The sequence below is a fragment of the Macrosteles quadrilineatus genome, unplaced genomic scaffold (genome assembly GCF_028750875.1).
Source record: "Macrosteles quadrilineatus isolate MER2022 unplaced genomic scaffold, UCM_ALF_1.0 Scaffold_8__2_contigs__length_117827958, whole genome shotgun sequence".
NCBI lineage: Eukaryota > Metazoa > Arthropoda > Insecta > Hemiptera > Cicadellidae > Macrosteles > Macrosteles quadrilineatus.
In genome coordinates this window covers 10,159,845-10,174,039 of record NW_026542601.1, presented here as the reverse complement: position 1 = coordinate 10,174,039, position 14,195 = coordinate 10,159,845, and the positions used below count along the sequence as shown (strand labels likewise).

Genomic DNA, 14,195 nt, shown 5'->3' with positions numbered 1-14,195 from the left:
TTGTCTTTTTTTTCATCCCACATGACATTTAATCAACCTTGATTAGATGAAATTTTCTGCTCTAAATTGTATCTTATGGACATTAAATTAGTGCTAGTACATTTACAAGTAAGGGGTTTTAGTTTTAACTTTTTTTTACTACTTTGTAATTGGTTATTTCAGTAATTTTTGTAGTCGAGTACACTTGTGATTTGTGAAATTTGTGACTTGTAGTGTCCGAATGGTAGGCCTAATGGTATTGCAAAAAAACAATTGTTTAGATAATTTTAATTTATTTTTTATTTTTACTCTTCATCAACATTTTCATTTTTCTTATCCTTTTGTGTCTTGGTTCTATGTTTTCATTCGGTGAATGGAGTACCTGCACACAAAACAAGACATTTTATTTAGCCTCCTGTTGTTGTTTGTTCTAAAGGCTATAATAATTGTATAAAAACTAAACATTTTCTAAACTGAAGAATATTTAACTGGACAACTGTTCTGTATACTATAGATGCCCCAAAAGGTCTTATTTATCATCTTAGAAGTTAAGGAATGGCCAATTGGCTGATTAGGATTATCATGTACAAGGATGGACAGAGCTTAACAGAACAAAACAGAAAACTTAATATTGTCCTAGTTTAGGGACTTCATCTAGAGGGAGAAGAAAGAAGACTGGACAAAATATTAAGTTTTCTGTTTTGTGTCATGTGTTTTATGTCTGTTACCAAGGCTCATCTGGACTCTGTCTACTAGGTCAGCTAGCTGATCCCTATCCTTGTACAATTAATCCTTATTTATGATCTAAAAATCCGTAAGCTTATAGGATTAATTTCATTGATTAACTTTTATGTAATCTACAAGAGGGGTACATTTTTTTTAAGTTTTTATATTCCCTTTATTTACATTTGGCAAATGCTTTGATTTTACAATTATTTACACTAACATATTTTGCAAAAGAGTATGTACTATGTATTGTAAGTTCATGACAGTCATTGAAAATGTGCGAAATTGAATAAGCTGTGTTTTTAGCATCATCGAGGACTTATTAGTGTGAGTTTATAAATAGTAACATACACTTATGGAAAGAATTGTTTTGGGTAATGGACTCTAGTCTTGGTCTTGCTACCAGATTTTGGAAGGGAGCCTACACAGACGGATTCATTTAAAAGAAACATCTTTATAAGGCTGGTGCACACAGAGACAGACGGACGGACTAAAGTTTGCTCTCCATGATGTCATATGTCACACGTAGTTTTTTCTTTACCTTATGGAAGATAATTTTTCAAAATCATTGCTGCACAACTTGGCATGCTATTTCATATCACCGAAGTCGTGAAAGCACGAGGTGAAGGAGGGAAGGGATAGTCAGTCTACTTGCAGACTCCTGCGGCTGCGAGCGGTACAAAAAAATCCGTTCTCATGATTCCGTCAGTCTCCGTGTGTGCCGGCCTTAATGGTACGCCTACTATTACAACTGCTTGGTAAATGTTGACTTACCTGACTACCGCAGATATGATCTACAGGTAAACAGTCTCGACATGTATTGCAGTGCTGCCATCGCGGCTTCACACATCTCCTACACTCATCACAGTGCTTGTACGTTCGGCCATTCTGTCAAAGATAAATCAGTTAGACTCGTTTACACCTCCTTGCATTTGGTTTCATGTAGGCCATAATACAATGTTGGAGTTCAGTTTCAACCGATCTAGAACCATTTTCAACTAAGGTGACTTGCAGGGAGTCGTATACAGCTTACAATAATTTAATTTATGATGTTAGTTAAATTTAAAAAAATAGCACTAGTACGAGCAATCCACCCGCTGACAACAGATGAGTGGATACTTTCTACGATACTGGATTCTTCAATTCACTATGTAAGGGTGGATGTCCTATAACAAAGGTCGAATCATTGAAACAGGCCTAAACAAAATATACATTTTTGGTTGAAAACAGTATTTGCAATCAGAACATAAGATAAAGCTAATACAATTTGAATTTAGTTTTTTTCTACATTCTTTACAGTTTACATAAACACCTTCAAGGGAAGAATCTAAGCTTTCTTAGTCCTAACTTCTAGTTTGTAATAAAGAGGTGGTAGAAATCTTCTCCTAACGCATATAAATAAAATGAAGCATACCCACTACACAACACTGTAACCAACTGGAAAGTTGATGCTTTTATAAAATTATGCTCATTTGTAGTTTTTATTGTTCTTGTTTGTTTTTAATTGTATGGATAGATCAAACAGATTCTAAATGTAAAATTTGTTAAACTATTAGATTAGACGAGAGGACCTTTGTGTCTAAACTCAAAACTGTACTCCGTTTCAAGTTCATTTTCAGTAAAGGCGGTTTCATGGAGTTTGAGAGATTATTGCAGACATTTTCCATTACGATGAGTTAAAAACTTGATTTAACAATTTTTTGGGATCTGGAATTTGATCACCTTCTTAGGTGAGAAAAGTATTTAAAACATGACAAGATTAATAAAGAAACCCAACTAAAGCTAAAAAATCACATAGAATAACCACAAAGAAAACTATAGTAGTCAGAACAACATAAAAAAAAATAAAAATGAAACCTGAAACAAAACAATCAAATAGAACCACAAACCAGATTAGGTTCCAGACTTCCAGATCCCAAAACGTTGTGAAAACAGTGTATTTGGGATAAAAAATTTCTACAATCATCCCTCAAAATTCATCTAAATTTTTCTTTGGATAAATTACCTTAGAAGTGCATGCGTTGCATTTCTTGCAATGGTTGTTTTCCGGTGAAACCCACTTTGAGCAAGGCTGGCAAAATCTGTAGCCTTCAGATTCCGGTAGGACAAACTGAGACGGGTCTAGGTTGGTGAACAACCTTGCGGGTGATCCTAACTTGCGTTTTGAACCTGAAAAAATTATTGTAATTCTGTACATTTTTGCAGCATAAATATACCAACTATCGATCAAATTTTATGTGGTTTAGATGGCCTTTATTGCTGTCTGGTAATCTGGAGATTTTAAAGATTTACTTCTAACAATGAATACAATCCCTTTAAGAATCGCACTTTGTTAAATACAGTTTGAAAATATTTGAATTTCTGATAGTTCCCGCAGCGACCAATAGGTAGACTATCGCGAGCGCGCGGCCAAGTCAGCTGACTGAGTGAGACCAAGAATTGGCTTAGAGAGAGAGAAAAAGTAGCGCGGCCGCCACACGAGCGATCCTGGCGGCGGCTACGCTAAGGACATTTTGGCGGCAAAATTCCAGTCTGACTATTCTCCATAAGCATTTAGCTTCTTAAAGGGTTTGTATTAATTGTTTCTAAGCATCATTGTTGTCTCAACAAAAATCCTTACTGAATGTTTGTAAAAAAACTATTGTAAACTACTGCTAAACACTTACAGTGTGGATAACAATAGGTAGGCCTTACATAAACTATCACCTGATTCTCGAAACTATATTTACGTAGGAGTAGGCCTACATATAAAAATATCAATTTTAACAAGTTTCTTTGTATTTGTTATAAACTTACAGAAACCACAAACATGAAAATACTAAAAAAATATTTATCATGATTTTATTGTATGCAATGATGATACTTGTTATACTGAACAAAGTCTTCTTCTAAATTAATTTAAGAAAAATTCTTGGCTGATTATAGGTAAAACAATTTCTATAAAAATATATCCTAAAATGCTGTTTTTCTCTTTTCTGCCTCGATTTTCCTGTTATTTTTTAGGAAAAACAATTTGGATAGGGCCTACTGCAGCTGTAAAATGCTGCATAGGCTTTTCTCAACAACTATTTTTTTTAAACTATTAATATCATATTTTTATTATTCAAGCAGTTTTTGAACTTACTATAATCCTTGTGATTGTCGTACTCAACTTTGTAGTCCAACATCTTCAAGTGAGGCAACTTTTGTGTGACATGTCGCTCTCGGAAATATGGGAAAATCCAAAGCACTGTTGAACATTATTAATTAATTGTTAGTACCTTGTCAGTCATTTTCATTGTAACTATAAAGGTAGACCTCCATGAAACTAGAGTGATCGGAAAAACTTGCTGATGTAAAACAAGATGATGTAATAAAAAAAATTTGTTCTTAATCATCCAAAAGGCAACACCTTTTTTCTTGAAAAATGATAGTTAAGTCTTAAGAAAGGAATACACACTCTAGAAGTAGAAAAAGAAATTAGAAGAAATAGAACATCTTTATAGGCTATATTTATTTAACACATCCATGTTGATTGTAGCTTATGATTTTTAGATGGGGTAGGGCCTACTTATATTGTATGCTAGATATCAAAATCCTTTTTTCAATCAATAATACCCTACGTTATTGAATTTTTCCGAGGCTAGACTATAAAATATACCTTTCAGATCATTTTCAGGGTTCTTTTTCGAGTAGAGTTTGGAGAAATGTTTTATTGTTGCGGTTAAAGGGTCCACGTGTCCACCAAACGGAGGATCAATGACCAGCGCTCCTCGATCACAACCTGACAGAAACTTTCGCAAAACTCTCTTCGGCTCGGGACTAGAGGAGTAGAAGTGTCGATTGAACATATTGAACCACACAAACTTGTCGCAAGGCCAGAACGAATGCTGAAAACATTTCAACAAGTGATTGATATAAAATTTAGGCTAACGGTACTTTGGTATTATACCGACCACACCTAATAATTCTATCCTAACCTAAGGGTAGACTATGTTTTAGGTTTGGTTAGGTTAGGAAGATTTTTAAAAATTTAAACTAATTAAAATCTTATTTGGAAGTCAATTAATCGATGTGGTTGGTTTACTACCAAAGTAGGCCTACCAATTTAACATACGATGACTATATTCCCGTGACTGCGGGAGACGATGATAATGTCTACACAATCGCAGAAGATACTCAAGATATTTACACAACCACTGACCATAATGATGTTTCTGTGACTGGGGAAGACGTCTACTTGACTGTGCAAGATAAGATTTTGCATCCATCACAGAACACAATGGTAATGTTTTTATGACCCCAGGAGATGATGGTGATGTTGACCATGGGAGATGTTCAGGATATTGCCATGATCACAGCATTTCTTCATTAATAACAATTCTTATTACTTTAGTTTTAGGTTTTAAAAATATTTTCTGTAAGCAATTCAGATTGTTTAGAAAAAAATATTTGTATTTTTATCATAAGAAACTAATTAAAAATGCCCTTGAAAATCTTAGAATAATTAAACATCTCCAAACTAGGCCTATTTTTTTAATTGTTACCATTGTAATTTAAAATATGGACAAAAGACAAACGTATACAAAAACTTGCTACAACTGAAACAATCACCAAGTTAAATAACTTCTTGATCAGCATTGTACGTGTTATTAAATTTACGGAAAGTAAATAAAAGAAACGCCATATAACACTTAAAACATTTATTTACGCTTATACTGTTACTCACAAGACGGTAAATATACAAAAAAGATGGTAAGTGGTGATCGATTTCGATTGGGGTGTCTTTTCGGTTGGAGTGTATAAGCGTAAATATATGTTTTAAAGTGTTGTAAGACGTTTCTTTTATTTACTTTCTGTAATCACCAAGTTGGGAGCCTTTTCAAAAAATGCATCTTGTGGGCATCATAATGAGTTCTTAGTATGAAATTTTAATCTATTTTCTTTAATCTAAATTCTAATACAATTTCAGATCTCTTAGTAAAGAGTAAAGTCTGGAGTCGGATCAGGTTTAGACTGTGGCATAGATTTAAACTTATTCATGCTGTTGGTTCCTTGATAATTTCAAATGTATAGGATCAATGACAACGTGTACAATAAAATTGATTTTTATCAGCTAAATAGTTCTACTCACATATCTATGGTCTGTATCCAATAAAAGTGATTCCATTCCGCTATTCATTGATTGAATGTGTTCGTGGATTCGTGGAGTTCCGATGCACAAAACCCTTGATACCTCCGCTCGCTGTAGATTGTCCACGATCACCTAAACAGAGGAATCATGATTTAAATAATTTGAGAGAAAATTTGTTAAAGTATTAGTGAAGATATATTTTCCCTGAATAAAAAATCTGAAAGAGAAATCTTTTTAGTGAGTTATTGCAAGATATAGACCTAGGCAATAAAAATAATTCAAATTAGAAGAATGTTAAACTCTTCATTATTGTACAAGATACAAGATACAAGAACTTTATTGTTAGTAAAATACATAATATAGTACATTAGTATCTCCTAACTCGTTACATATTTCAACAGACAAATAGGACATGATAGGGTGAGGATTACTTATAGTACAAATACCTTGGTGCTAATTGGTGAAAAGAGATACTGCGCCTCCTTTTTGTTGCCTTCTTTTGTCCTGAGAATCTGTAAAATCAGGATCAAACAAATTGAAAGTTGAAAAATAAGTAAAGGGTAGTCAAGATATTGACTAAAAGTATCAAGTATATATATATATATAACACCATCTGCGTATACTTTTACTAACACATAGTCTTTTCTAACATGGGCATACTTTTTGAGAAAATCTTTCTCCCCAATATTAGAAGGTCTGATCTAAATCAGAAATAAGACTACAGATAAAAGTAGTCTCATACATTCACAATTATGAAAATAACATTCAAATGAAAATATAAGTTAGGTTGTGTACATAGCCTACATACTTTTGACGGATGTGAGAGAATCGTGTCTGATATTACTGTTTGAACTTGGTGTGACTGATGATTAGCTCTCCTTGTTGCAAGGTCCAGCTCACTGCAAGAGTGGCAATAAAGTCTCTCCTTGGGTAAAACATTGCGAACTTCTTGTAACCTGAGAATAAAGTATCAAACTAAAGTATGAATAGGCGGATAGTTTCTGATAGAGCTGAAGTGTGGAATTTACAGGAAAGGCAATGGGTAGACACCAAGTTGGAGGAATGAGATTTATGAGGGCTTGAATGAAAAAAGGATGGGGTAGAGATAGGAAGAAGGGTTAGAAGAGGGGTGGTTAAAGACATTAGAATAGAAAATGCAAGGCTAGGATCTTTTGGATGTGTGAAAATAGAGAAATCCTTGAGAAACAGAGTTGATGGTGGATAGAAGGAATGTGACAGGGAAAAATACATATACAAGAAGGTAGGTGCGGTTGATAAGGCCAAAGGATATAAAGATGAGAGGAGAAAGATGTCAGATTGTGAAGGTAGAGGAACTGAAGGCAGGGATGGGAGAGGGTAGAGAGGCCAAGTTGATGCCGACACAAGGAAAATAACTGCAACTGAAGAGGATCTATAATCAATTATTTTCAACATATATTCAGATTTTTCTAACAAATTATGTTACTTTCTCCCCTATAAATAATAGGGGTGTGCAAACTGATTTTTGGGTTCGAATCAAATACTTCATAATATTTTCAAATATCAAATATTACCGAGCGAATATTTAATGTTATTAAATAATAGCCTAAATGGAGAAAATATTTTTTTCGTTAACATTTTTGAGTTTTGGGTAGGGTAGTAGGCTAATATCCGTTTTAGGGTCCACCTGAACCCAAAATAGTTGTTTTCGAAGTGATGTCTCCGTGGATGTGTACAGATCTAGCTACAAAATACACCTGTTGTTTGATTTTGATGACATTTTTAATGTGAGTATATAATCTATGGTTGTTGGCAAGAAAAACAGCACAAACAGTTAAAGGTTTGTATAACTTTAGGTCTACTTTTAACAAAATTGTTATCAAATTATTTTTTGTCAAACATAATGCATTACAAATATAGACCTTTCTGTTTTCTTACCTCTCTTCTAACAGCTCATGGTTTACAACTGGCAACTTGTTCCGCTCTTGGTCCCACACCTGTTTGATCTTGTCGGTCAGTTTGTCTCCTACCCGTAGATAGAAGCTGCAGTCCTTTCTGTCCCGATATGTTGAACAGGCATAGAACTCCTGTTTCTGGTCCTTGTCGATCTTGACAAACTTTAATGTTGGGCCTGTAAAGTCCATCCATGACTAAAAGACATTATAGGAACCGTGCACAAATTAAGCAATTTAATAGGGTCTAAAACTTGTTTCCGAGGCAAAATTAATCTAGTGCAATGGGTACCGATTTACCTTATCAAGATCATGTTTGTTTAGCCTATAACAGTTATTAAGTGAATAAAACTACTAATTTATAGTAAAATTGTTGATTTAAGAGCTATGTGATTTACCTCCATTGATTGCTGTTATAAAAAAGTAACATATTTAAAATACATTCTCATAAACTTTGAATACTTTTTAATGAAATGGTGACCATTGATTTTTAATTTATGACTAATAGCTAGTCGGCATCCAGTTTAGATCGCGGCAATGTCAACTGGCACCGGTGTGCAACAGGCCTGTTATTCGTTGTATTTTGGTTGAAATTGTAAAATGTTGTTAGTTTTATGTGTTTTAACTATGACGACGCTACTTCAGCGAATGTTCCACATCTGACAATGGCATTGAAATGCCGAAACGGCCGTAACTCAAGTTACAACAGTTTGAGCTGAAGACGAAGGTAGATACCTATTTTTAATTAATATCACAGCTCAGGGGCTGAAAATGGATTTTAATTTATAAATTAACTCACATTTTTTACATACACTAGTACCTAACAAGACTACAAGATCGCGCCACTCAACCTACACTCATCTCCATTCATAGTTTATTTAAAATCACCTATCTTGTACCTACATGTACCTACCTTCGAGTAATGGTCACCATTTCACTCAAAAGTAAAAAAGTATAGATACTTAGGCCTATGAGAGTAATTTATTTTCCTGTTTAATTTACTAATTGTTGGTAACTAAATAAACTGCTGGACACAGGTCTGGAATAATTGTATGGTAGGCCTACTTTGAATGTATAATTTAAGATATGATTTACCAAACATAGGACTCTCACACTCACCATGGGGACATTTTGGATTATTTTTTAAATTCCTACAGTCAACTTCAACGACTGCCATGGAAATACAGTCTGAAAAAAACAAAATTATTTTAGTTGCGGTAGGTGTAATAGCTGGGGAGTGATAATTTTTCCCAGAGATTTTCTCCCTAATCTTTGTATTTCACCTATTTTTGGCGTAAAACATTCCAAACATCTCCCACTCCCTATGTTTGGGGCGAGAAATTCAATGGAACCATCACCGTAGGCCTACATATGAACCCATAAATAAGCTAACCAATTCATTGCAAACAAATCGCATAGGCAGAACAGAAAATTTGTCTTAAGGATGTTAACCCAAGAATTAGAATGGGGTAAAAGACAGTTTCTTAATTGGGCTATGCTAAAATATCATTGATTTAAACTGTCAAATTGAAAATATCGAGGCTGCACTTTAATTTACGTCCTACATTTACTCACATATGCAAACTAAAGTGCAACCAATATCAATTAAATATTTCAAACTATATCAATTATAAAATGAAACTGTCATAACCTAACCTAACCGACCAAACTTGATGATAATGAAAAAATCGATTGAAGGTAGGCCTACTAATCAAATCGATATTAGCATAGCCCAGTTAAGAAACTGTACGTACCGCTTTGAGTTATACTAACTACATAAAAGTAACTTAGTATTAATATTTGTTTATCATTAAAAGATAAGCAAATATAAAATATCATTCATGGCTAAACAATCTTGCTAGCCTAACAATTAGGCCTATACTAACTTACAATAGGCTAATTAATTAATATTAATAACTTATTTGTTTGTTAAGTATTTATAGCTAACTAAACAATCTTTTTATCGATTATACTAACTTACAATAACTTAATTAATATTGATAAGTTACTTGTTTGTTACGTATTTTTGTTGATAACTGAAAAACTGAACATGTCAATGTCAAGTCAATTAATTTTATAGGTTAGGTAGGTAGGTTTGCAGACGCCTTGGGTTTGCAGTGTTTGCAGTGCTAGTGCTAGTGCCGAGTGCGGTGTATGTAGTCTTACAACCATAAGCATTGATTATACATCTCATATATGATTAATCATTGATCATGGTCACCTTTTTATCATCTCATTCATTGATTGTTATCAAATCCATAATATACTATTTTATTAAGAACTTAATAAAGTATCAGAACATAAACAATTTGTTACCATGTACTAAACATTGACTTTGGATGCTAGAAGTTTACCTTTTATTCTTCTGTAAATTTAAGTTTTTGTTACTGTATCTAACAGGCAAAGTTTATTTTAATAAACTCAGTTTTCAAAATAAATAATATTTAACTATTTAAACAATAATATAACAATAGATTGGTATTATGAGTGAAATAACAACCACTATGGTAATATTTAACATGTTTTATAACAAAGAAAATGGTATCATATTTAATTCTGGAGTTGAAAGTTCACAGCCGTTCCTTAAGCGAGTTTTCTGTATACCTTACTTCTCTGTGCATATAAAACTTAACCCTAACGTTTTATTCCAAAAGCGCGTGTGAACCCCCCATGCTAAAGTTCAACACCAAAACAAAAATCCCCAAATATAATCCAAGTGGTAAGTAAAGGATAATAATACTTGGGACTATTATAATTTCTATATAATATAAGTAGGCCATATTAATTTTGTCTGTTGGTTTTTATAATGCATTTATTTGACCACGAATGTTATTGGTAATTTTCCCTGGTTAAACGTATTCTTACCACAGTTTTTTACGTAACACAATTCACATTTTTTATTTAGTTTAGGTTGTGTTTTAAATTTTTCTTTATTTTACAAATATGGATCTTGAATTTTTACCTGATGGACGTGTAAAGTACATCCACCTCTTTGATGGCGTTTGGACACCTCCTCATCTAAGAATATAGGTTCATGTTTTCTTCATGCTATATCTGATATTCTACCCTTGGAAGGCAGATAAAAACAATTAATTTGTAACTACTGCACACAAAGAGTTGCTGACCATGTTTTGACTTTTCGAATGACTGAGAGTATATGGTCTCACACACAGTGATCAGAAGACGCCTTCAACTTCAACATACCGGTCAACAGTTGAATTGTGCAGCGTCTGAATTGGTTGGCTGTTTGTTTTGTTCATAGCCGTTTGTGATCAATGGAAAGGTGAAGGGAAATAGTTACGTCGCAGGTTGCAGCAGCGGGGAAGCGTTTAGACAAGTGGTCCGAATACTTTCAATGCATTTTTGTTCCAACAAGGACAAATCAAAGAAAATTTCTTTAACTATTTAAATTTAATATTGCTTTTAATGGAAATTCGCTTAGAGAGGGAATCATTTTAAAGGCGGCTTCAAGCCCATTTTTGCCCAAATGCGAGGATAGGACAAGTGTATACCATGAAACTGGTAGGTAATTTATATCATGATGATTATTACTAATTTGTGCAGCTATGTTTCACAGGCGATTAATTTATTTGACCATTAGTATGTTTACTCGAGCAAAGAGTGGTAAAATAGCTTGTAATAATTATACACTCAAATAAGTAATTGCTGTGCTTGACAAATTAAAATTGATTTTTATATTACTAGTGAAACAAAATAAATAAAGTTACATACACGCAGTTAGTAGTGCATTTCAGTAATTTACTATTTTCCTTAAGCAATATACAGGCCATACAATAGGCCTTTTTACAAGCGAAAAATTGATACAGGAGTGGTGGCTTAGCCGAATATTGGATTCTAGCCCTTTTTTCAAAGTACCGGATGTCCAAACCCGGAAGTGAGAGTGGCGGGGCGGAACCGGAAATGGTTTGTCTGAAGTCAACAGCGCGTGGAACTATCGGGAAGATAACCGGATTACTTCCTATCTCTTGGAAAATTTTTATATTTGGAGTATGGGAAACGTGGATGCATACACACTTTGCATTAATATCTCAGTGTTTGGCCGGCTAACACTACTTAGGCAAATTAATCAGTATTTTTTAACTTAATAGTAAATTAATAGTGTTATTCCCTTAGTGGCTCTCTTACAGTGACTTAAACCAAATAATCTTTGAAAATTAATTGGTATTCGGGTATTAAAGTTTTCGTTTTGTCTCAAAAAGGTTAAACCCTAAAAAAACTCAATTTGCTAACGTGACCCCTAGTCATTATTAAATTGGAAATTGCCTTTGCCTATGACAAACCTGTGTATGTATATTATCTTGGTGAACATTTTCAGATAATTTAGTTCAGTGGTGGCGTACCGGAAATGAATGATAAGACAGATATCACATTTTCAATTGTATAATCAAACTGCAGAAAATATTTTTGGTGAAAAAAAACTCATTACTTGAACTAGATTTTGAAGAAAAATTAAATTTAAAAAAATATTATTGTTGTTAAATCATATTAAATTTAATTAGCCAAACCATTAACTGTAAAACAATATAGTCAACACTTAATAATATCTTTTAAACAAAATTCAGGATTAAATACATTTTTAACATCTGGGGTGGTGGTGGTAGTTGTTTCTAAGTGATTTAAAGGTAAGGATTTGGAGTTGATAAATCAGAACTGTCGATTTCAGAACCAAACCAAGCCGTGGTCTATTCTGACCCTAAATAAATTTAATCCTTTACCTTGCCCGCTATAGTTTTCCAATACTGATGTTTAAACTAAGAGCGGTTGATTCCCATTCATTTTAGTGATTCAGAAAAGGTTATTAATGGCTTATTAAATTCTTCATGTTGACAAGGAGAAGAATTATTTCTTCAGGTGAGGGTGTTTGATCAATGGCGTCACAAATTACAACAACTTATATTCACAAGCCCATTTTTGTGCAATTTCTGAAGAAAGAACTCGCATGAAAATTCAAATGGTTATACCACAAAGATAAAGATTGTAATCAGCTAAACAGTATGAATGCTTATCAGTAAGGTCTTTAAAATGAAGATAAACCCACAAATAAACTTCATAAATACTGTTAAGGATACACAGTTTAACACAACATTTAACATAATGATCTACTTTTTGGGAAGGTAACGTGTTCACTGTTCAAACCTCTCCAATATCTATTAATTTATTCTCAAGGTGCCAACATTTTGAAAAAAAAAACACTTCCAACCCAGTAAAAGTTATCAAGTTGGTAGACCTGGTAATGGCTCAACAAACATTGTAACACTTGATCTTGTGTGATGAGAGGAAAGCTTCTCGTACACACAGGAGTGTTTATTAAAGTGGATCCCTTAGTTTAAAGTAGTGGTCTATAAACTTTGTCATTATGTTAAAATAATTTTACAGTTATATAAATAACATGAAATAAACAAATAGTGAACATACAAACAGGTACTAGAACTTTAAAATTGACCGTGGCTAAACCATACGGATGAACGATGTAAAAAGTTCAACGATGGCAAGGCCGGGGCCACACTCATCTCATCTCGCTGATTTTTTTTCCAAGGGCGTTACCCGTCGGTTTGAGAGATACATTACGGCAATCAACCAATTATTTAGGATGGGGACGCCACTATGTGCATATTTTAATTCAAATATGAATGAAGGATGAGTGGTGCGATCTTGTATTCTTGTTAGTGACTGAGGCCGTGAAATGTCCCTTCGACACAGCTGTGATACATAATATACAATAGGATATACAGGGTGACAAAAAAGTCTGGAAACGGCTTGATATCTTTTTAACTAAATTTGTTAGAAAATTAAAACTTTTCACATCACCTTATATGTATGAAAACTACTTTTTGCAAGCATTACCATTTTTTGACCTTCACCAGGGGACGGCCCATGAGGAGTAGGTACATAATCTTTAACGTAAGCATAGGTTGATATGCACGTCATTTTAAAGGTCTGGTCAACTGGATTTCATTGCCGGAAACCGCATCAAAAAAGGTTTATCCGTTACAAAATGGCGGCAGTCCAAAATTCTTGCAAAATATACCTGCAGAGGCCTTAGTATTGGTAAATACTCATATTTAAAATTAGCCGGGAAATCCGAAACCCGTTTAAATTTGTTTTGAAGATTGAATAATATTAGTCTATGAGCTAGTTGACTTTAAAATACAGTTTCAGCTCTCGAGCTTATGTTTAATACGAGTATTTACCAATAGTAAGCCCTGTGCAGGTATATTCAACAAGAACTTTGGACAGCCGCCATTTTGTAATGGATGAACCTTTTTTGACATGGTTTCCGGCAATGAACTCCACTTGACCAGACCTTTAAAATGGTGTGCATATCAACCTATGCTTACATTAAAGATTATGTACTTACTCCTCATGGGCCGTCCCCTGGTAGAGGTAAAAAAATGATAATTCTTGGAGAAAGTAGTTTTTATACA

General features: G+C 33.7%; 1 protein-coding gene across 1 annotated transcript; it reads right to left on the bottom strand.

The window, feature by feature from the left end:
• Nucleotides 1-42: 42 nt before the first annotated feature.
• LOC128999565 (rRNA N6-adenosine-methyltransferase ZCCHC4-like) lies at nucleotides 43-9,825 on the bottom strand. Its single transcript, XM_054426138.1, has 12 exons — nucleotides 9,759-9,825; nucleotides 8,869-8,937; nucleotides 7,736-7,928; nucleotides 6,627-6,774; nucleotides 6,265-6,330; nucleotides 5,819-5,950; nucleotides 4,346-4,574; nucleotides 3,830-3,934; nucleotides 2,711-2,874; nucleotides 1,480-1,593; nucleotides 285-361; nucleotides 43-61 (listed from the first exon to the last, which is right to left on the bottom strand). The coding sequence occupies exons 2-12, from the start codon at nucleotides 8,924-8,926 to the stop codon at nucleotides 43-45; spliced, it is 1,305 nt and encodes a 434-aa protein (XP_054282113.1). The 5' UTR covers nucleotides 8,927-8,937; nucleotides 9,759-9,825.
• Between the last annotated feature and the right edge of the window lie 4,370 nt (nucleotides 9,826-14,195).

What these genes read in the sequence shown, in the direction of transcription:
- LOC128999565 (XM_054426138.1), bottom strand. Translation starts at nt 8,926, where the DNA reads ATGGCAGTCGTTGAAGTTGACTGTAGGAATTTAAAAAATAATCCAAAA. An exon ending in TAATCCAAAATGTCCCCATG is followed by an intron (nt 7,929 to 8,868) that starts GTGAGTGTGAGA and finishes TGGACTTTACAG; the next exon opens with GCCCAACATTAAAGTTTGTC. An exon ending in ATCATATCTGCGGTAGTCAG is followed by an intron (nt 362 to 1,479) that starts GTAAGTCAACAT and finishes TTTTGTGTGCAG; the next exon opens with GTACTCCATTCACCGAATGA.